General features: G+C 50.0%; 1 protein-coding gene across 7 annotated transcripts in view; it reads right to left on the reverse strand.

The window, feature by feature from the left end:
• Window positions 1-18,589, reverse strand: part of PPP2R5C (protein phosphatase 2 regulatory subunit B'gamma) — a 139,958-nt gene extending 121,369 nt beyond the window's left edge. For 4 of the 7 annotated variants that reach the window (XM_036316715.1, XM_036316669.1, XM_036316728.1 and 1 more), the window contains exons 1-2: window positions 18,431-18,589; window positions 17,483-17,548 (exon numbers count right to left, since the gene is read on the reverse strand). In XM_036316715.1, the coding sequence (XP_036172608.1) occupies window positions 17,483-17,548; window positions 18,431-18,457 (93 nt within the window). In that variant the 5' untranslated portion in view covers window positions 18,458-18,589. Of the gene's footprint in view, window positions 1-17,482; window positions 17,598-18,430 lie in introns of those variants that run through there. The other 3 variants (XM_036316678.1, XM_036316686.1, XM_036316778.1) reach the window with 3 other exon arrangements.
• Window positions 18,590-22,564: the final 3,975 nt, after the last annotated feature.

A 22,564-nucleotide genomic window follows, 5' to 3' on the forward strand; every position in this document is an offset into this window, starting at 1 on the left:
ATACTCGCGCAGAGGTGGATGTATGCTGAGGGCACACACAGCAGAACGGGGCCCTCTATCTTCCAGGTAGGCCTAAGGGGACCAGCTGGCACAGGGAGCCCTGTGGAGCTCAGCTGTGCTTGGCCAAGGCAATGACAGCTGACAGATGCACTGGTGAGTATGGACCACCCAGGTTATACGTGCAGCGAAGGTGCTTACTCTCCCACCCTGCAATCTGCTAGAGAAATGGACTTTGTAGCCATCAAACTCATCTTAGGAACACAAACCCACAAGCCCCTCCAATCACTCAGGGCCAAGGAGAGCAGACCTACCGACTCAGACCCTAACTATTTACTCTCATCCTTGACTGAAAGTTTTACTAAGAAGTAAGCACTGTTTAGCTTTTACTAAGGTGCTTAAGAATGCTGGGCCCGGGATGCTTGCAAGCTGTCAGAGCTCCACATGCAGATGAACCTGCACAGGGACGAGGGCCTGGGCTCCCTGCCTCCCCCCATCTGAGCTTCTTCCTCAATACGGGCATCTTGGGCTCTATCTGACATTTATCATTCTCTCACATGATCATGAAAGCATGGGTCTTTCCTCCTCGAAAACCCCATCCATCACTCTCCTCCTCCACGGGCTTCCCCAGGTTAAAACTCTCCTGCTGGGTTCTCTCTACATGCCCCCAGAAAAGTCTAGTATTTACTTATTCCCGTCACAAACAGCTCCTCCCAGGAGATGTTCTTGTTTTAAATGATACACACACACAAGTGTCTAGATGGAAGTTTACATGGGACTGTTATTTTTTGTAATGCCGAATCCAGTGCTACCAACATAACCTTGGAAGATGACTGGGCCAAACCTGAACAGGTGAGCTCTCTGCTGCTCCCTGGACAGAACGGCCTTCACACTAGAAGTGGCAATCTGGCTAAGTCATAAAACAGAACGAAATCTGTGGAATCCACAGCCCATCGTGGGACACACTGGGAAAGGCTCCCACTGCCTGAGAAAACAAAGTTCTCCCCAAGACCTGCTGACTCCACACATCTCCTCTTCCATAGGCCCTGCTGGTCCCACCTCCTGCGTCTCCCTCCTGAGCATTCCTCCTCAAGGCCGGCAGAGTGACTTCCAGAAAAGGCCACCTGGTCCCATCTCCCCCGTGACCCCCATTCTGTTAGGTGGGGCCAGGCCTTCCTGCGCCCTGGAGCTCTCAGCTCAGGCTTCTCCTTTGTAATCAATGCGCTGACTTTATGCTCACTTGCTGATTACAAGGTGGATGTCTTTCTCCCAGTGAGGACTGTCAGCTCCTGGGGGACAGGCCTGTCTGGCCTAGACACCACACTGTCCAGTTCTGTGAAAAACATAGGGCCGCCCAATACATGACAGGAGTCCAAGGAACTTGCAAGATCAGGAAAGCCTCTCTGAGAGCGTGTGCACGTGTGCTCATGTGTGCGTGCGTATGTGTGGAGCAGTGTCCAGGCAGGTGTCATTGAGAGCCGAGAGGTTCAGCACAGCCGTAGGCCACAGCACAGAGTGGGGCTGGGGTGGCCTCAGAGCCACCAGCCCAGGTTAAAGGGAAACTTGAAGCCAAGTGAAAGGTCTGAATGGGGCAATGACACAAACACGTTTTCTCTTTGAAAGGCCCCTAAGGCTCCAGTGTGGCATCCGGTCCGATGGTTAGGGAAGCAGAGGAGCCACAGGAGGTTTTTCAAGAGATGAGGACGGCAAGTGGAACACTGGGCAGAGCAGAGAATCAGTGGGAAAATCAAGGCGCTAGTTGACAGGTTGGAATGGAAGTGGGGGATGAAGAAGACGAGGAGTCAGGGAGACCTCCCAGACCTCTGGCTGACACAGGATGGGGACGTGGGACAAGCCGCTGAAATAGGAAAGAAAAGGGGGGAAAGAAGCTGTGAATGTGCTGAGTCGGAGGTACTTCCACAGCGATGCCAGTGTCCTGGACGAGGACGAGGAGTTCCAGTGACCTCTCTGCCTCTTTCTCCACACCATTCTCCCCCTCTGTCTGTTATACCAAGTGTCATTCTCCTTGGTACTGTCTGTCCCACCAGCTCTGGAGACAGGAAGACTGGCCTGCCTTCATCTACCTTCTCCACCTGGGGTGTTGCACAGCTGGCACTCAGGAAACCATCCTCTGAGCCAAAATGTCAACCTGGAGTCAACTCTCTACCTGGTCACTGAGGTCAGGGAATGAATGAGAACGCCTAGTCCAAGAGCATGAAGTGAGCAAAGAGGGGTGAAGGAGGAAGTGACAGAGGGGGCTGCGGAGACCCGGTTGGCAAAGCAAACGAAGGTGGGGCATCACGAGGCAAAGGGAAGGAGCTGCTCAGGAAGGAAGGAAGGTCAATTCCACCAAATGTCACTAAAGCCCAATGTCTGCTGGACTCATATCTCACAGGTTGTGGGGGCTGAATGAGGGAGTGGAGGATGCAGCAGGAAGACCCAGAGTATTCACAACACCTTTGAAAAGTGTGGTAGGGCCCTGGCTGGTGTGGTCAGTGGTTAGAGCATCAGCATGTAGACCGGAGGATCATGGGTTCGATTCCCAGTCAAGGGCAGGTACCTGGGTTACAGGTTCAACTCCTGGCCCTGGTTGGGGTACATGCAGGAAGCAACCAATCGATGTGTCTCACTCACATCAGTCTCTCTCCTCTCTCTCCTTCCCTCCCTCCCTCCGTCCCTCCCTTCTACTCTCTTGAAATCAATGGAAAAAATATCCTCTCGTGAGGATTCAGAAAAGTGTGGTGGGGAGAAGGAAGCAGGCGGGACACCAGGGGAAGAAGCAGAGGCAGAGGATGCTGTCTGTGCATTAGGGAGGAGAGGGGTCTGAATATGCTGAATGGTGACTCAGGAGTTGTAAAATGGTCAATAAGCACATGGAAAGATGCTCGACATCATTAGCCATCAGGGAAATGAAAATGAAAACCACAATGACATACTACTTTGCAACCACTAGGGTGGCTACAATATATACTTCTTAAATGGAAGATAAGTGATGGGGAGGGTGGAGAGAAATTGGAACCCAATACACTGCTGGTGAAATGAAAAATGGTGTGACTGCTGTGGAAAACACGCAGTTCCTCAGTAGTTTAACACAGAGCTACCATAGGACCAAGCAATCCCACTCCTAGGTATGTACCCAAAGAACTGAAAACAGCTGTTCAAACAGAAACTCATACACTAGCTAATATTCATAGTAGCAGTACTAAAATAACCAAAGATGGAAATGACTCAAATGTCCATCAACTGATGAAACAACTGTGTTACAGCCAAACAATGGAATATTATTCAGCCATAAAAAGGAGTGAAGTACTCACATAGGCTATGTGTGTGGTCCTTGATAACGTGATACTGAGTGAAAGAAGCCAGACACAACAAGCCCGATGTATGATCCACTGACATGAAATGCCCAGAACAGGCAACTCCACAAAGAGAAGAGGCGAGTCAGTGCTGCCAGGGGCTGGGGGAAGGACCTGAAAAGTTACTGCTTAATGGGTAAGGGTTTCCTTTTGGGGTGAGGACAATGCCCTGGAACCAGACTGAGGGGATGGTTACACAATACTGTAAACATACTAAATGCCACTAGTGGTAAATGCTGTGTTATGTGTATTTCACTGCATATAAGAAAGTGTTTCATCTGTTCCAGCTCAGCTTGTTCAGGAAAGCCCCCAGCCTACCCGGCCTCGCTCTGCCCCAGGCACAATTAGGAGCTTCCTTCTTCTGTTACCCCTCTGACCTCTAAATTGGCCTTAGCTCTCTCTCTCTCTCTCCGTTTTTTGTTTTCTTTAAAAAATATATTTTTATTGTTTTCAGAGAGAAAGGGATAGGGCGAGATAGAAACATCAATGATGAGAGAGAATCACTGATTGGCTATCTCCTGCACGCCCCCTACTGGGGATGGAGCCTGCAACTGCGACCTCCTTGTTCATAGGTCAGTGCTCAACCACTGAGCCACACCAGCCAGGCATTCCCCACTACCCCATTTTTTAAAAAATATGTTTTTATTAATTTTAGAAAGACAGAAACGGAGAGGGACAGAAAGACAGAAACATCAATGAAAGAGATACATCAATCGACTGCCTCTTGCATGCCCCCTACTGGGAATCCAGAACCCAGTTGTTCATGGGTCAAAGTTCAAGCACTGAGACACACCAGCTGGGTGGCCTTAGCTCTCTTTTTCTCACATTGGGATGGTGGGTTCCTCTCTGACAGGAGGCTGAAAGCTCAACTAGGAACCCAGTGTTGAGGCCAGTGCCAGGCACACAGCAAGGGAGGAACCATTGGAGGACGGAAGCACTAGCCTGCCATTGCTAACCAGTGCCACCCGTTGTCCCCCTTCATTCTTGGAGGCGGATGCAAACGGCAGGTGCCCTGGGTGCCAAGGAGCATGCCTGTTTCGAAGGCCGAATGTGCCCAGCCTGGAGGAGGCATGATCGCTGGCGGGACACTAAGTGATGATAAACAACAGCTGTGCTGCTCCAGTTTGGGTGTTTACTCACAGCATGGACACTGGCTTATTTATCCTGAAATGACAAGAAAGTTTTGCAAAAAAGTATGAACATGTTTAGCTACTTGACTTGGGTAAAATCTAAAATAGACTTCGATCTTCCTTTTTTGGTCACTCCTGGAATGGAGATACCGTATGGCAGTTCTGTTTTTACCTGCTCGTTTGGTGAAGTGACAGATGCTCAGAATCTACTGTAGCCTCTATTTTTGGCTCAGCGATGGGGAATTATGTACCAAAGTCAGTGTTACGTATCAATCCCAAATCAAAATGGCTGACCTTTTCCTATCACTGCAAGTCGCAGCTCCTGGCTTCCTGAGCAAGCATGCGGCTCCCCACCACATTCACAAGCAACTGCATTTTCTAGGCCGGATGTGGGGGCTTTGGGATGTTCTGAAAAACTGTTTGAGACTCAAACTGAAGCTATCCCAGTGAAGTGAGAGCTCTGCCCTTGCATAGAGGGGTTTGTCAATGTGGAGCACTGGGATCCTTGAAGCTTTGGCAGTGGGGTCTTAGGGGAGGGGGAAGGGAAGTGGCCAGTCCCTGGCAGGTCTGGACCCAGCAATCCCACTCCTAGGTAAATACCCAAAAGAACTAAAAACAGGTGTTCAAACAAAAACTTGTACACTAACTTACACAGTGCTGGGCCCACAGGGAGGTGCAGAGGCAAAAGCACTGTCTGCCTAAGGCAGGGGTGGAGAACCTTTTTTCTGCCAAAGGCCATATGGATATTTATAACTTCATTAGTGGGCCATACTAAATTATCAACTTAGCCCTAACCGGTTTGGCTCAGTGGATAGAGCGTCGGCCTGCGAATTGAAGGTTCTGAGGTTCGATTCCGGTCAAGGGCATGTACCTTGGTTGCAGGCACATCCCCAGTAGGGAGTGTGCAGGAGGCAGCTGATCGATGTTTCTCTCTCATTGATGTTTCTAGCTCTCTATCCCTCTCCCTCATCCTCTCCCTTCCTCTCTGTAAAAAAATCAATAAAATATATTTAAAAAAATTATCAACTTAATAATTAGCCTACCCTAGCCAGTTTGGCTCAGTGGATAGAGTGTCGGCCTGTGGACTGACGGGTCCCAGGTTCAATTCAGGTCAAGGGCACATGCCCGGGTTGTAGACTCAATCCCCAGTAGGGGGTGTGCAGGAGGCAGCCGATCAATGATTCTCATCATTGATGTTTCTATCTCTCTCTCCCTCTCCCTTCTTCTCTGAAATCAATAATAATAATAATAATAATAATAATAATAATAATAAGCCCTGCTAGATTTGGTCAAACATTGAATTAACTCACCCCTAATGCCTCGGCAGGGCCAGATTATATAGCCCGTGGGCTGGACGCTCCCTATCTCTGGCTTAAGGGGTGCCAGGCATCTTCCCAATTCTTCCACAGCAGCCAGTGTGCATGGCTGCACATTGGTAGGCAGAGAGAACAAGATTCTAGAAGCTTTCCTTCACCCTCAGGAAAAAGTGACCCACTGCAGTTTCTAAAAAGATGCATCAAACTTGCACATTTCAGTGCCTGGCAGTCACCCCCATCCCCCAACCTTCTATATAGCCAGGCAATAGCAGCCCCATAAATTCACAGTGAAAAAAAACCACCTCAAGTGTTTGGGAGGTTTTTTGTACTTGGAGATATTTCCTTCAAACTACAAAGTAAAAACATAAAAGGGATCACTGTACTAAGCAGTACCTCTTCCCTTTCAATCAAACACTGCAAGTCTAATATTCACAATGAGATATAAGACATTTATTGTTCAACTAGAGGCCCGGTGCATGAAATTTGTAAACGGATAGGGTCCCTAGGCTTGACCGGAGATCAGTGCCAATCAGGTCCCCCCGCATCACCTCCTCCTTCCTTCACCCACGCTGCCACCACTGAGAGGTTCCCCCGGCCTCCCCGCCTTCTCCTTCCCTCAGTGCCCCGGGGCCACTGCTGGTCACCCACCATGTTCTGCGCTGCCCCCTGGTGGTCAGCGCACATCATAGCAAGCGATTGAACTATTCTCCAGGTTGGAATCCCAAGGGGACACTCTGCATATTAACCTTTTATATATATAGATTAGGCAGGTCAAACCACTGGTCTCAATAGCTTCCAGATGGTGAATGGAGTAAAAAAACAAAACAAAGGGATACTTCTTTCACAGAGCATAACCACTGCTGGTCTCAGGTAAGAGTCCATGCAGAGACCCACAAAGTAACAACAGTGCCCAGCTTCTGCCAAAGTTCCTCTAAGTACTGAACCTGATTTGGATTCCACTAGGCCAGGGTCATCAAGCTAAAGCCCATGGGCCGTACCTGGCCCCTTGCCTATTTTGTGAATAAAGTGTTATTGGAACACAGCCACGGCTATTAGTTTACATGTTGTCTATGGTTAGTCACTTGCTGCAACAGTAGAGTTGAGTAGTTGCAACAGAGACTGTATGACACTCAAAGTCTAAAATACTTATTATCTGAGCCTTTACAGAAAAAGTTTCCTGACCCCTACATTAAGCCAACAATTCCTGGCTGAGAGGTGAAAATAAGGGAAGGACAGAGATTTTCCTGATCAAGACTGACCATGCACTCACACCAATCAGCAAACCACGTGAGTCCCATTACAAGTGGTAATGAAAGAATGGGGAAGTTAAAACCTCCAATAAGAAAAATCTGCATGGGGAGTCGTTGGTGCACCTCAGGACAAGAGCATTCAACAAAATGTCTGGGAGTAGAAAGCAGACGGAGAGGTGGGTGTGGCAAGGTATAGAAGGCAAGTGATCTGTTCACACAGAGGCCCCCAGAGGCTCAGGACTCAGAAACTCTGGAGGGAGTAAGTCACGGAGCAGAAAAGGAGTTTAGTCTTTGGTTTGAATAATGACCTGTCCATAGCCACTGAACATTTGCACAACAGGTGAACCAGGTGTTTATGAAGAGAGAAAAGGTATTCTTTAAAGAAATGAGACTGTTTAGGGAAAACTAAGGCTGCCAGTGCCAGAGCGTTACTCCTTTTGAGCAAAGTTCTGCATTCTGGTCTCTATAAGTCAGAAGCCACAAAAGCCAGCTCTCAGTTCAGGCCTGTAAAGCAAGCAGTCAGCTGACAAGCCATCCAAGTCCAGAACCCACAGCCAGCGGTACCAGGGCCTCATCTTTGCAGGTGCAGACAGGATAGCAGGCATCTGAGCGGGCCTTGTCATCTAGTGGTCTCCTTGCTTCAATTCTTGCCCCTCTATTTCCTACAAAGGATCTGTTGCAGAGGTCTTTTAAATGCTTAAGTCAGGTTGTCTCACTTCCCTGCTCAAAATTTCTCAATGGTTTCCTATCATCCTTAGAATAAAAATCCAAAACCCTGCTGATAAGATCTTACTGGATCCTGCCTTGTCCATCTCTTGGACTTCACCCCTCCTGCTTGAGCCACCCTCGCTTCTCTTCAGCCAAGTTAGCCTTCTTTCTGGAGGACACACAAGCTCCCGTGTGCCGCAAAGCCTTTGCACTAGCTGCTTCCACTGCTGGACCACCCTTTCCCAGATTTTTGCACCACTGGCTTCTTCTTCACATTCTGCTCGCACCTTTAACACCATCACCATCTTGGCGAGACCATCTCTGACCACCTGGGTCTCTAGCAAGGGGGCTGCCAGAGGTGGTCCTGCCCTACCAGGGGTTTCTGGAAACTTGTGAGTACAGTTTTGATAACACAATGACCAGAGGGAGCTACTGGTGTCCAGAGCCCCAGAGCTACTGCTCTGCAAAGTGTGAGATGCCCTCACACCAAATGTCACCAGTGCCCCTGAGAAAAACTAGTGCATATAGCACTCACTGAAAGTAAACCACGGGGCTCAGGCACCCTGCTGTGTCCTGCACCGAATCCCCAGCACCCACAATGGCATTCAGCACGCAATCTGCAACATGAAAGAGAAAGGCCAAGATAAAGGGAGAATGACAGAGAGGTAGAAGGAAGACCAGTCCATGAGCAGGAGGGTCTGGCTGGAGAGCCCACCCTCTACCACACACCTCTGCTTCCTGGGAGAGGAGGAGGTCCTGGATGTAGGGCCAATCAGCACAACAGTAGAAAGAAGTTGCTCTGCCATACGCTGACAGTGGATTGTGACATGGGAACTATAGATTTTCATATTTTTAAAATTTTTAAATATATTTGTTAATCCTCACCCAAGGATATTTTTTTCCATTGCTTTTTAGACAGAGTGGAAGGGAGGGGGAAAGACAGAGAGGGAGAAACATCAATGTGTCACCCTGACAGGGGCAGGGATTAAGCCTGTAACCGAGGTATGTGCCCTTGACCAGAATCGAACCTGAAACCGAACCCAGAACCTGTCAGCCCACAGGCCAACACTCCAACCACTGAGCTAAACCAGGTAGGGCAAAACTATTTCATTTTTTAACCCTGTGTTTTGATAAAGACAAAAAGTCTAAACAGAAAGTCGAGGACGACACTTTCCCTTGGGTCCCCAGGCCCACTCCTATGGGAATAGCAGATCTTCTTCTGCGTATCAGGGCCTCAGGACATAGGGGGTTCCAGACCAAGTGATGACAGGGCTTCCCTCGCATCTTACCACTGAATTCCCTTTTCTTCTCCCCTTCCTCCATTCCCTAATTTTATCCACTGTCTTCTCCTTTGCCAATGTGTCTTCTTTTCCTTTAAATTTAATCTTAAATTTGCTATCTCATATTAAAAAAGTGATAGCTAACGAAGTTAAATATACTCACATTATAAATATTTTGGAAAACACAGCTAGGTGTAAGGCAGCTCTGTCTGATCGACCTTTCTATGAAGCAGAAAATGTTCTATATTTGCTGACCAATAGTGCAGCCACTAGCCACACGTGGCTCCTGAGCACTTGAACTGTGGCTACTATGACCAAGGAACGGAGTTTCTAAAGTTCATTTAATTTTCATTGATTTCAACAGACACACATGCCAGAGGCTGACGTCTTGCACAGCACAGATCTAATACAGCAGAGCTCCCAGACACTTTGACAGTCCCAATGGCAAACACAGCACAAGCTCAGAGCAACTCCCCTTTAGAGCCATAATAAATCTCATCTTAAAACAAACAAAATATCCAACGTCCTCAACCAATACTGCACTTTCTAGGAGAGTTTAACCTCTAGGCTTGTTCTCTTGCTCCCCCAGGTGGAGAAAACAAAGATGGGTTTGGTTTTGGGAAGCGGCACTTCTGCACAGGCTGCTCTCCAACCTGACCAAAAAGCGGGGAAGTCTTTGCTGAACAAAAATTGAGATAATGACCAGAAAATGCAAGACAATTACCTATAATGTTGTGCCGAAGCAGACATTGGTGGGTTCCCAATGTTTTAGAGAATCTTGGAGCTTTTTTATAGCTGAAATCGTTCAGATGAAATTTCCTTGTGACTTAGGAAAATGTCACAATGACTCATGCTGGTGGCAGACTGACCCCCCAGCTTTCACAGATGCTGCAGGGTGCCTCTCCACTATACACACCTCCTGCCTCCAGGCCCTAACAAAAATGGCAAGTGCTAAGAAGCATCAAGTTAAATGCTGTCTTCAAGGACTTAATCTAGTTAGGGAGGCAAGTCAAGGTATCCCAGGCAGTACAAATGATAATCAGTAGAGCAAATAATTGCTACTCATATTTAAAAGATGGAAAAAATATGACCCAAAATGGGGAGAAAAATCCCTCTTAAATCTCAGGATAAATGAACTTGAGTTGCAGCTAAGAGGATGAAAGGATCCAGAACAAAGGACTGGAAGAGGATCCACAGTGATTCTCAAAGCGGCCCCTTGGGCCCCTTCTGGGGTCAACTGTTTTTATGACAGTACTAAGACACAATTTGCCTTTATAACCATCATGTTGATTTTTCACTGGCTATAAGACAAGTGACCAAAACAGAGTGAATGCAGGAGTAGACTCGAGAAGCCAGCTTCTTCTATTAAACCAGATATTAAAGAGACTTGCAAAAACAGTGCAATGCCACTTTCTCAGTGAATTTTATAGTTATTTCTCATAAAAATATGTGATTTATGATAACATGTAATAGGTGTGAGATTATTACTAGATGAATTAATGAACATTTAAAATTTGTTTTAATTTCCATATGCAACCTATCAGACAGCTATAACCCACTAAATAAGGCTCTTTGGGTCCTTGCTAACTTTTAAGACTGTAAAAGTGCTGACACCCCTTCTGCCTGAGCACTGCTGCTTGAAAGGAAGGAGACATTATTCTTAGACATATATGTGCTGTGCATGACTTACAAGCTAATGTACTCTGTGGAGGGGTCTCTAGAGCGGTGATCTCTACAGCGGGCCATTCTGCCCTCCAGGAGGCATCTGGTAAAGTTTGAAGTCACTTGTGGTTGTCCTACTGGAGGAGGTGGGGGGCTACTGGCATCTCCTGGGGAAGGCCAAGGGCAATGGTGAACTTCCTACAGAGCACAGGACTACGGGGAAGCACCAGCCCCACACAGGTTACCAAGGTGGGATGCCTGCCCCAGAGCAGCAGATCTCACGGGAGGCACCCAGGGTCTACCAAACGTCTAGCTTGGAAGCAGGACAGGAGCAGGCACTAGAAAGGGGACAGCTCGGGGAAGAACTGCTTCCCCATTGCCCCAATGGAGGTAAAGCTCCTGGATCCCCTCCGCTGAACTCAAATACCTTCCCATCCCTGACCATCTTCTCCGCAGAGCCTCATCTTTCCTCAATGGAGCTGCCGGGGGTAGTGAACCAATTAAAAATAGGGAATTAATTACACATGAATTAAAAATCCTATCTAATAAAAGAGAAACATGGTAATTAGCATACATCCGCTACCCTTCCCATTGGCTAATCAGCGAGATATGCAAATTAACTGCCAGCCAAGATGGCAGCCAGCAGCCAGGCAGCTTGAAGCTAACATGAGGCTTGCTTGCTTCAGTGACGGAGGAAACCAACGTTCCCCGCCTGCCTTGGCGGCCTCTGACCTTGCAGTTTGAAACACTGTTACAAATATAGAAGCTAAACAAAACCCCAGAAACCTGCTTTCAGCCTGCCAGGATCTCAGAGCTGGAGTTGATACAGTGTTTTGATTATAGAACCCAAACAAACCAGATACCTGCTTTCAGAAGCAGAGGCCTCAGAGCTGGAGCCAGAGCTAAAGCTGTCCCAGAATAAAAAAGGAAAAAGAAAAAAAGGAGCAGTTGGAAGCTTCAGTCACCCACCAGCCTGAAAACAGCCCTCAGCCCCTCACCCAGACTGGCCAGGCACCCCAGTGGGGACCCCCACCCTGAAGGGTGTGTGACCAGCTGCAAACAGCCATCATCCCCTCATCCAGGCTGGCCAGGCACCCCAGTGGGGAACCCCACCCTGATCCAGGACACCCTTCAGGGCAAACCACCAGCCCCCACCCATGCACCAGGCCTCTATCCTATATAGTAAAAGGATAATATGCCTCCCAGCACCAGGATCAGCGGAGCTGAGAGGCCTCCCAGCACTGGGATCAGCATGACAGGAGGCAGTGCCCAAACCTCCTGATCACCCTGCGGCTCTGTGTGTGACAGGGGGCGGGACCACAACCTCTCTATCTGCCCTGCTCTGTTCGTGACAGGGGAAGGCACCCCAACCCCCTGATCAGCCCTGCTCTGTGCCTGATATGGGAGAGCTCCCCAACCCCATGATCGCCCTGCAGCTCTGTGTGTGACAGCGTGTGGCGCCCCAACCCCTGATCGGCCTGCTCTGTGTGTGACAGGGTGCGGCGCCCCAACCCCCTCACCCCATGGGCCCTGCTCTGTGTGTGACGGGGTAGAGCTATAACCTCCCCATCGGCCCTGCCCTGAGTGTGAGAGTGGTGGCGCCCCAACCCCCTGATCGGCCCTGCTCTGTGGGTGATAGAGGGCGGCGCCCCAACCCCCTGATCCGCCCTGCTCTGTGTGTTACAGGGGGCGGTGCCCCAACTCCCCTATCGGCCCTACTCTGTGAGTGACAGGTGGGAGCTCCCCAACCCCCTGATTGACCCTGCTCTGTGCATGACAGGGGGTGGCACCACAACCTCCCCATCGACCCTGCCTTGAGTGTGACAGGGGGCGGTGCTCCAATCCCCCAATCAGCCCTACCCTGAGTGTGACTGAGGGTGGCATCGCAACCTCCCGATCTGCCCTGCTCTGTGCATGACAGGGAGTGGCGCCCCAACTCCCCAATCAGCCCTGCTCTGAGCCCGACCAGGGGCTGCACCTAGGGATTGGGCCTGTCCTCTGTCACCTGGGAGCAGGCCTAAGCCAGCAGGTCGTTATCTCGTGAGGGGTCTCAGACTGCGAGAGGGCACAGGCCGGGCTGAGGGACCCCCCCTTCCCCCCCAAGTGCACAAATTTTTGTGCATCGGGCCTCTAGTATATATATATAAAGTACTATTCCTTGGGTCATCTCTGAGTTACTCTACAGTTCAATCTAGGGTTGTATAGGAAAAAGTTGGGAAGAGAATGATTGAAAATGTGCTCTGGGAGGCCCCCAACAGAACCCCGAGTTCAGAACTGAGCCCACAGAGAGTGGCTTTTGGTATTCTGGGCCGGGGAATCAGGGACCCTACTCTCCCAGGGTGACAGTCACAGCTACCTCCCCAGAAAACACACCTGCCAACAAAACGGCTTTCCTTGTCCCCTTCTAACTCTGGTTAAAATTCCTGCTACAGAGGCAAGTGACTAGAAAGTCAAAAACTTTCTCTTGGAAAGGTATTTTCCATAAAAATGTTATTTACGTTAACATGTAACAGGTGTTATTATTGTTAACATGAGTTAATACATATTTTCAAAATTTCAGTTGTTAGTTTATAAACATGGCTCCATGCCCTGCACCTATGGGCTCTAAGCTAGCCTGGTTCCCTGTCTCTGGGATACCAAGGGGTGGAGGCAGGGGAATGTAAAGAGACAGATTATAAAGAGGAAGAAGTTATTACCAAAGGTAGGTGTCAAAATGAGCTATCAAGTTGGAGAATGGATTGCCCAGCTTTCTTTCCAGCAACACATATTATGTAAGAGTTGCTGTAGAGACTTTCAAACAAAAACTAAGCTGAGGCAGGATATGTAAAATGCACAACTAGGGAACAACACTTGTACAACCTTTAATGTACTTAAAGCAAATCACTTTACAAAAAGCATTAACACTATATATATACAGATATATATATGTATATATATTTACACACTTTTAAAATATATTTTTATTGATTTCAGAGAGGAAGGGAGAGGGAGAGAGATAGAAAATAGAAACATCAATGGTGGGAGAGAATCATTGATCGGCTGCCTCCTGCACGCCCTCTACTGAGGATCGAGCACGCAACCCGGGTATGTGCCCTGACCGGGAATCGAACCATGACCTCCTGGTTTAAGGGTCAATGCTCAACCACTGAGCCATGCCAGCGGGGCTTATTTATATATATTTTTAAATATATATCTTTATTCATTTCAGAGAGGATGGGAGAGGGAGAAAGAGATAGAAACATCAATGATGAGAGAGAATCATTGATTGGCTGACTCATGCACGCCCCACACCAGGGATAGAGCCACAACTCAGGCATGTGCCCTGACAGGGAATCAAACCGTGACCTCCTGGCTCATAGGATGACGCTCAACCACTGAGCCATGCCGGCTGGGCAAAGCATTAGCACTTTAAATCATAACTCTGGGCACAGCACACAAATTAAAAAACAAAAACACCATCGCATGGCCTCGTATTCCAAAATGGCCTTTAAGACTCTCTGGGCAACTTATTAAGTTTCTAAATATGCATAAGATGCCCCCAGTTATGTTTCCACAGATGTGAGTGTTACACCAAGAACAGCTATTCAACGATGAGTTTCTCCATCAGCCTCCAGAGAACCCCACTGCAAGTGGTCCGTGAGCCCATTTGTGGCCTCACTCCTTAAAAGTGTGCCATGAAATGAACCAGCAGTAGGTACTGGACAGAAATTTTTATTTCCAGGACAGGTCACAGCTGAACTAGCAAGTCAAATGTAAACATTCTATTTGAGAGAAAAAAAGAAAAATGTGCCAATACACCTTATTCAAGAAGCAGAAATTTCTAGAAATAGGCAAAAACTGCACAGCAGTAGTTATGACCGGTATTTTGTTGCATTGAAAGACAGAGCCTGTCACACATTTTACAGGGAAAACTTGTCTCAAGAGGGGTCGCACCTAGTCCCGTATAGTAAAAAAATGGCCAAATCTGAAACTCACCAAGTCATTTTAGAGGTGAGGAAAACAGGGCCACAGAAGTTAGGTCATTGATTACAACCATCAGGGATCAGCATTTTCATCATCCAATCCCCAGGCTGAACTGCTTTCCCTATACCACTCTATCCTTTACCTCAGGACCTCATTTCCGTACTAAAAGTCCAGGCCATCAGATGTTCCTTGTTTGAACCAAAAAACGTTCTGCAATGTAAGCCACTGGCTCCTCTTCCTGTGAGGCTAGATTATAACTAGCCAGGACTACAGTGTCAACCTTCCCACATTCAGATCCATGTAATAACTCCACTGCAGGCCACGTTCTGGGGCATATTCTCTGTGGGGGTTATACCCAAATAGGGCCAACCTGACCTGGCTGGGGAGGGCCAACACTCTCAGGTTGTAGCCATCCTAACAGAAGCGTGTTCACAGGGTAACCTGAGCAAAGGGCTGAATGAAGAGGATGTGATATTAAAAAGGCTTGAAAAGCAACATGAGAACAGCAAACTGATTTAAATCATTCAGGTGAAAATATTCAAGTTCAGGGGTAATACCGAGAGGCAGGAGAGCAAAAGAGTGTGCAGTAATGGCTTAATTCACCTGCCTGAGTCAATCATATTTGCTAAGTGGGTGGAACTCGATGTGAAGAAGCGAGATGAAGACTAAGAGAAGAAAACAACAATAAAAAAGTAAGGTTCGACTCAAAGTTCAGATGAACTTAAGTGCTTCAATTTGTATTCCTGAAAAATAATTCAGTCATCTGCTAGTGTCATGCTTAATATGCCATGTTGCCTCTGGTATCTTTATGAGGAAGTATTGAAGGACCTGGCGGGTATTTTTTAGGGGTCATTTCAAGCTCTGTAGCTCCACCTCTCAAGATAGTAGCACCAGGAAAAAATACAAAAAAAGACAACTGGGGCATCACATCAGACAATGCAGGCCACACCTCAAGTGTCTTCCTCACCTGACATTCTCGGAACTCAATCCACCTTAAAAACATTTTACGTATTAGTGGCTTTGGTATCTTTCAGTTACTGATGGCTTTTTCAGGCTCAAACTTCATATTATCCATCCTGATAGCCAGGTTCTTTCCACTAAAACAGGAATAAAAGAACCATACCCATGATACTTCTTTGTGATGAGAACAGTGAGAGGGGCAGGTATGTGAGCAAGAAAGGCTTGGGGAGCACTAGGAAGTCTTAGCAGTTTTGATGAAAGATCCACAAACTAATAAAAAGAAAACAAAAAGCACCCTCAAGACACTAAATTCCATTTAAGTCAATGCAGTCAAAAGAGTGACACGGAAGTAAGCAAGTCAAATGGGAGAACAGTAAAACTTGATTGGCTGCTATAAGGAAAGGGCAGGAAAAGACTGGCACAGACAATCCCTAACTACAGATAGTTAAGGAATCTTTAGGATTTCTGTGTTTTGATTTGGAGAGGGCAAAAGATTTGCTGAATAAACCACCTGCTGAATGCTTAGAATACATCCAAGATAACCTGGGGCTCAAAGAAAGGATACTGCAAATAATGGCCACGCAGAATTGAACTCACTCTAATTTGGCTTACAGGAAGGGGTCTGACACTGGCAAATTACTGCCATCTGTGATGAGACCAGAGACCTCCAGGATCCGGCTCTGGAGGAGAACCAGGCCACTGCATCAAGCAGCTTCTCTGCTCCCAATGATTCAAAAGGGCCTATTAGCTCTGCCTGGCTCCAGACAGCTCCTTGGACCCTGAGCCTAGTCACAAGGAAGAAAAGGCAACGCTGGGGGCTGGCTCTGCAAATGCTCTCAAAGCACAACTGTGTCAGGGACTACATTGACTTCGCTGGGTAGACACAGCCTTCTCCGGGCATTTCAGCTGTTCCACAATGATCCCAAAGTCAGGAAGCAAAAGAAGTCAGAATTGGCCAATACAGACAGAAAGAAAATATGAAAGATAGAAGACTATATAAATACTAGTGGCCCGGTGCACAAAATTCATGCAGGGCGGGGGGGTGGGGGGGGGTTGTCCCTCAGCCCAGCCTGCACCCTCTCCAATCTGGGACCCCTTGGGGGATGTCCAGCTCTGAACTGCTCACTTGCCTGACTGCCTGATCACCCCTAACCACTCTGCCTGCAGGCCTGATCACCTCCAACTGCCCCCCCATCCCCCCACCAGCCAGCTTGCCCCCAACTGCCCCCACCCCTGCCGGCATGGTTGCCCCCAACTGCCTCTGCTCGGCCCCACCACCATGGCTTTGTCTGGAAGGATGTCCAGAAGGTCTCCCGGTCTAATTAGCATATAACTCTTTTATTAGTATAGATACCCAAACCAGATAAACCAAAATATAGCAACACTATTGGGGAAAGAGACTAAGGGGATCAGACATCAAAGAGCCGGCCCAGGGAACCAGCAGCATCCGGCACAGAAGGCGGTGGAAGGAGAAGGAGCTGCTGAGAGAGGGGCCTGGCACCTGCAAAGGAAGGGGCAGGATGAAAGCTGAAAGGAACACGAACAACCCCAGGCGGGCGGGAGAGAGGCCATGACACCAGTCTCCACTGGATAGCTCCCAGGCTTGAGGTGGGGGGAACGAAGCTGAAAATACTAGCAGCACCAATTCGCCCCACTGTCATAGAAGCAGCCTTACTGACCCAGCGTAGAATAATAAAAACCAAAGTAACTTAAAACGAGGGTGATGAAAGACACTAGAAAAAAAAAAATCTCACATAGGGGAACGTTAGGAAACCCTACGTTTTCTCAGCCTCGGCTTTTCAAGCCTAAGCTCAAAGCTGTTCACGAAAAAGCAGAAAGTGAGCATCTGAGAATAGTTACCTCTGGTTCTATGGTGTCTTGTGCTTCTTTTGAACCTCTTCCACTTTTTCCTGCTTTTGGTACTTCCTGGGAAACGTCAAGCAGAATTAATTAGGCTTCTCCGAGTTTGGGACGGCTGAACAACAGATAAATCAAAACGCAGTTTAAAAACGGACTCATCCAATGACAATGGGTTCAATCAACACCATCCAGAAATCCTCCAGCACACTGTTTAATTAGAAATACAGTATTGCGAGCCCCCTCCCCCCCCCCCTCGTTGTACGTACTTGGGTTGAAAACTTTAAGCGGAAACAGGTAAACCCACATGTACACAGCGCTGTCGGCATTTTGAAAAGATCCCCATCTCATCCCGTTCCTCCCTCCCAGCGAAGCCCCGGGAGCGGGCATTTCTGGGGTGACACCGAAACGCTAGAGCTCCACCTGAAGCAGAAGCACCCCGCCACCCCCACGCACACGCAGCACCCACACCCGCTCACGGCCGTCCCCGCCGCCACCCCGATCATGACAGCATTTCGGGGTCCAGGGCGGCCCTCCGGAGAGCAGACCGCTCTTCCGCAGCACTAACCGGGGTCCGCTCGCTCCCCTTCGCCTCGGCCGGGGCCCCTCACGGGCGCCCGCAGCCCGCACCCCGAAACCCCATTTCCAGGTACGCGAGGCTGGGTCAACCACCTCCGCGATCGCACCTGCCCCCTCACGCCCACCGCGCGCGCCGCCCCGGGTGCCCACGCCGGCCGTCAGGACCCCCCGCCCCGGCGCGACCCGCCCCCGCCCCCGCCCCGGGAGCGGGCAGAGCGGCGCCCTCAGAGCCCTCAGGACTCCGGCGTCGGGGATCCCAGGCGCAGGACCCCGAGCCCCGCCGCGCCCCGCTCCCGGGCAGCTCCCTGCCGCCCTCCGCGCGGCCCCTTCCCCTTCCCGCCGGCCCGTCCCGTGACCCGGGCCCCGACTCACTTTCTCCTTCTTGTTTTTATTCGGCATGGCTGGTGCGGGCCGCCGCCGCCACCGCCGCTCCTGCTGCCGGCCCCTCAGCAGCAGTAGCGCCCCCACCCCGGCCGTCGCGCCCTCCCGGCCGCCGCCGCCGCCGCCGCCGCCCCGGGGACTGAGCCGTTCGCTCGCTCCCGCTTCCCCTTTTCCAGGCTCCCAGAGGCTGCGGCAGCCGCGGCGGCGGCGGCGGCGGCGTCTCTCCGCCCCTTCCCCGGGCCGCCCCGCCCCTCCCCTCCCCCGGGCCGCCCCGCCCCTTCCCAGCCCGTGGATCCCGGGCCGCCCACCCCGCCCTGCCCAGGCCACGCCCCCTCCCGCTAGGCGGCCGACCATTGGCCGAGGCGCCCTCACGTGCCCTAACGCTCTCCCGCATCTCTGCTCCTTGAGCGGGGCCTCGTCTCATTCTTCACTGTCGCGCTCCGGCTCACGTCAGTCTCAGGCCCGGTGGCGGCGGCGGCAGCAGCGAGGTTCCGGCCCGGAGAGCCGACCCGAGTTAGAGGAGGGGGCGTGGGGCTGCGGCTGCAGGGACGGACCGGTGCTCACGGTGGAGGTGCGGGACGGAGAGAGCAGGGGGGCAAATAAGGCGTGGAAAGAGCACGTTTGAAACGGATGGCAACAACTAGCGCGGTCGGCGGGGCGCGGACCGGCGCGAACAGCGGCCTCCTGGCCTCGCCCCCTCGCTGTGGTGCTCGCCGCACTCGAAGGCGCCCGCGCGAGTGCACCGGGCGGCAGGGAGGCCCGGAAGTCGCTGGAGCGGCGGTTTCGCGGGTCCCGTTAGGCCCCGCCCACCGGTATCCGCTCCGCCTCCTCCAGAGGCAGCCACGCCTACCAGCCCCGGTCCCGCCCCCTCCAGCCTAGGCCCCGCCCACCGATGCCCCCCCCCCCCCCCCAACACACACAAGGCTCCAGCAGCGCCAGTGGGCTTTTATTTTATTCTTTAACGGGCTTGACCAAAAGCCATTCGAGGAAACCTCTGTATTATGACCACTAGTCACAAGATTCTGTTACTAAGCTAATAACTGAGGAGATGAGTTTACTATGCTGTGCGTCCTATTTACCTCCACGTTCTGTCCAGTGCCAAACCTATTGGAGACCTGATGACAGGCATCGCGATTGAGGAAACACACGAGACAGTAAGATCTAGCAGTGAACGGATTTCACTTCTGAGAAGCATTGGAGCATCACCCGCGATGATTAAGGAGCCGGGTCTTAGCTGGGCACTTGGAAAATCATTGCGTTCTCTTAGGTCCCGGTTTTCGCTTTTTATTGAAAGTTGCCAGGCAAAGCATTTTGGGTTATTCTATGCTGCTCTGCGATGGGAAAGCTAAAAGGCAGAAAAGGGGCGGGGCTGGGGGGGGTGGCGGGGGAGGAGACCTAAAGTGAGGAGTGGCGTAGGAGGTCCTGAAAGTAAAAGTTCTGCCTGCAGGTGTCTAAATGTGGGCTTTCAGAGGAATAATTGCCGGTAAACTGCACAACCTCGAACAGCTATATGTGCAGAAGAAATGGGTTTTGATTAGTCTTTTAAGTGGGTTAATAGTTTCTCCTAAACAAGTAGTTAAAAAATAGGACATGCAGAGCAATGCCCTCGTTAATAATATTTCATTTAAAAATAAGATGCATGCTATCAATATGATAAACCCAGTATAAATCCATATAAAAAAGAAGTAGTTCTACAACTATGATCACAAAGCTCTAAGGGGGCTGGGAGCTTCTCAGAGACAAGTCCATGCCTCTAATACTCTTGCATCACAGCCCCTGATGCAGCCCTTCCTTCCTTCCTTCCTTCCTTCCTTCCTTCCTTCCTTCCTTCCTTCCTTCCTTCCTCCTCCCTCCCTCCCTCCCTCCCTCCCTCCTCCCTCCCTCCCTCCCTTCCTTCCTTCCTTCCTTCTTCTCAGACATTTGTTGGATGCCCACAATGTGCAAAGCACGGTGCAAGGGATCCCGTGGTGAACAAGGCACTACCCTTATCCTTAAGCATTCCACATCCTTGGGGTGGAAGGAAACAAGAAAACAAGCAATCAGAAGAACATGACGTGGTAAGTCGCCGAGGACTGGGGTGAGGGTGGTCTGGCTTGGAAGCATGAAAGAGCGTTTTGTTACGGCTGGAGGTTAGAATGAAGGAACAAAGGCTCCTGATTAAGACTCTAGGAGGCCTTACCAAGGAGTTGGACTTCTTTTTGAATGTAATTCGGGGTAATTGAAGGATATTAAACTGGGAGTGACATACTCACATTTGCACATTAGAAGACATCTGTGGCAGGAATGCGGGGATTCGGGATGAAGGTAGGAGGCCAGGAGAGAACCAGGGTCTGGTTATGGTCCCGGTGTGTGTGTGAGAGGCAACTCTGGCTGTAAGAAGAGGGAGGATCACAAATGCCCAGGAGGGAGACTTGCTCGGGCGGGAGAGAGCCAGAATGCAGGATAAAAAGCTAATGCCCATGTTTGTGGTTTGGGCAACAAACTGATGACAAAGGGATTCAAGCAGACAGCAAGTTTTGGAGGAAATGTCAACTTCTGGGACAAGTTGAGTTGAGTTGTGTCTGCCACATGCCAATAGAACTGTCCATGTGAAGGGTGCTGACCACAGTGCCTGGCTCACGGCAAGTGCTCAGTGCATTTCATGGCCCATCAGTGGACAAAGATTTGATGCGAGGTGCTATTCACTTTTGAGGAAACACCCAAAAGTCACCACCTCAAGGCCCAAGGGCACCCAGAGAGCTCTATTAGATGAAGGAAAGCCTCCTGCCTGGCCCTCGAAGAGCTTTGAGAAATGCCACCAGCCCCTGCCAATTGGGAATAAACTCCACCAACGCCGCAGCTCATGCCTGGAGTACTTTCTCTACGAAAACCAAATGAAGGCTCTAAAATGGAAATGTCATAGATTGTTCTAAAACAACCTATGGAAGTTCTAAAAAATGTTTTAAAAACATTTGAATAAGTTTTATATCCAAGAATTGAAGAAAATGAGAAGCAGCACAGAATATAATCCCCTGTCCATGTGTACAGGGTGAAGTACAACTACTTCCTTTTCCTCCCAAGTCCCTATGTCCAGGGCCAGGGATAAGGCAGGATGAGGTGGGGAGGCACATAGCATAAGAGCATTAGCGACCCAGGGTCAGGAGGTTTCTGAGGGGGGAGGGCACATTCCTCGGTGGCAGGTGGCAGAAAACTTGCTGGAAACAAGGCCTGGACACACAGCTGCAGCCTGCTAGGTGTTGAGTTTGAGTTCTTGTCCTAAGTTTGGGGTTATTGGTTTTATTTATTTATTTGTTTGTTTGTTTTTTATTTTCTTGTTTAAAGTATTATAAATAGTAGTACATATGTCTCCTTTTTTTTCCCCCCATTGACCTCCCCCCGGTCTCCCCTACCCCCCAGCACATGCCCTTACTCCACGCCCCCCCAGTGTCTTGTGTCCATTGGTTATGCTTATATGCATGCATATAAGTCCTTGGGGTTATTGGTTTTAACAGTCAGGAAATAGATGACCCAGTCAAGAAGGTCTAACTGGAAGTAAATTAATGACAAATCAATGCGCAGAGGTATGCAGGGTCAAGCAAATGACTGCAGAGGGTACAGCACACTGGGGCTTACGGCCTGGGAGCTGGCCCCATTCCTCTGCCTAACTGGGCAGAGGGAGGCATTGGTGCTCCCAGAACCTGGCTGAGTCGCCATCAGGACCCAGTGCGCAGGGAGGAAGGAGAGAGGGAGGGAAGGGAAATACTCTGGCCTTTCTCCCCTTCTCCTCTCTCACCTGTGCCTCTCACTGGCCCAGCCACCTGGAGCCAGAGGGCCAGGAGGCCAGTGATGTTCCCTGGATGCTCTGCTCCAGGGTATGGAGCAGGGACAAGAAGGGTGGCGGTGGCTCTCAGGGGACCTTAAATGGAGGATAAATCTGTATGGGGGAAGAATGGGAGTCTCTGTGGCCTTGGCCCTGTAAATCAATGGTCTCAAATGGGGGCGATGCTTTCTCCCAGGGGACACCCGGCAGACATTTTGGTTGTCACAGCTGGGGGGCGGGGGTGCTACTGGCATCTAGAGGTTAGATCTGCTAAACACCCTGCAGTGCACAGGACAGCTCCATGACAAAGAATCCTCCTGTCTGGG

Source organism: Myotis myotis, unplaced genomic scaffold (genome assembly GCF_014108235.1).
Source record: "Myotis myotis isolate mMyoMyo1 unplaced genomic scaffold, mMyoMyo1.p scaffold_m19_p_1, whole genome shotgun sequence".
Classification (NCBI taxonomy): domain Eukaryota; kingdom Metazoa; phylum Chordata; class Mammalia; order Chiroptera; family Vespertilionidae; genus Myotis; species Myotis myotis.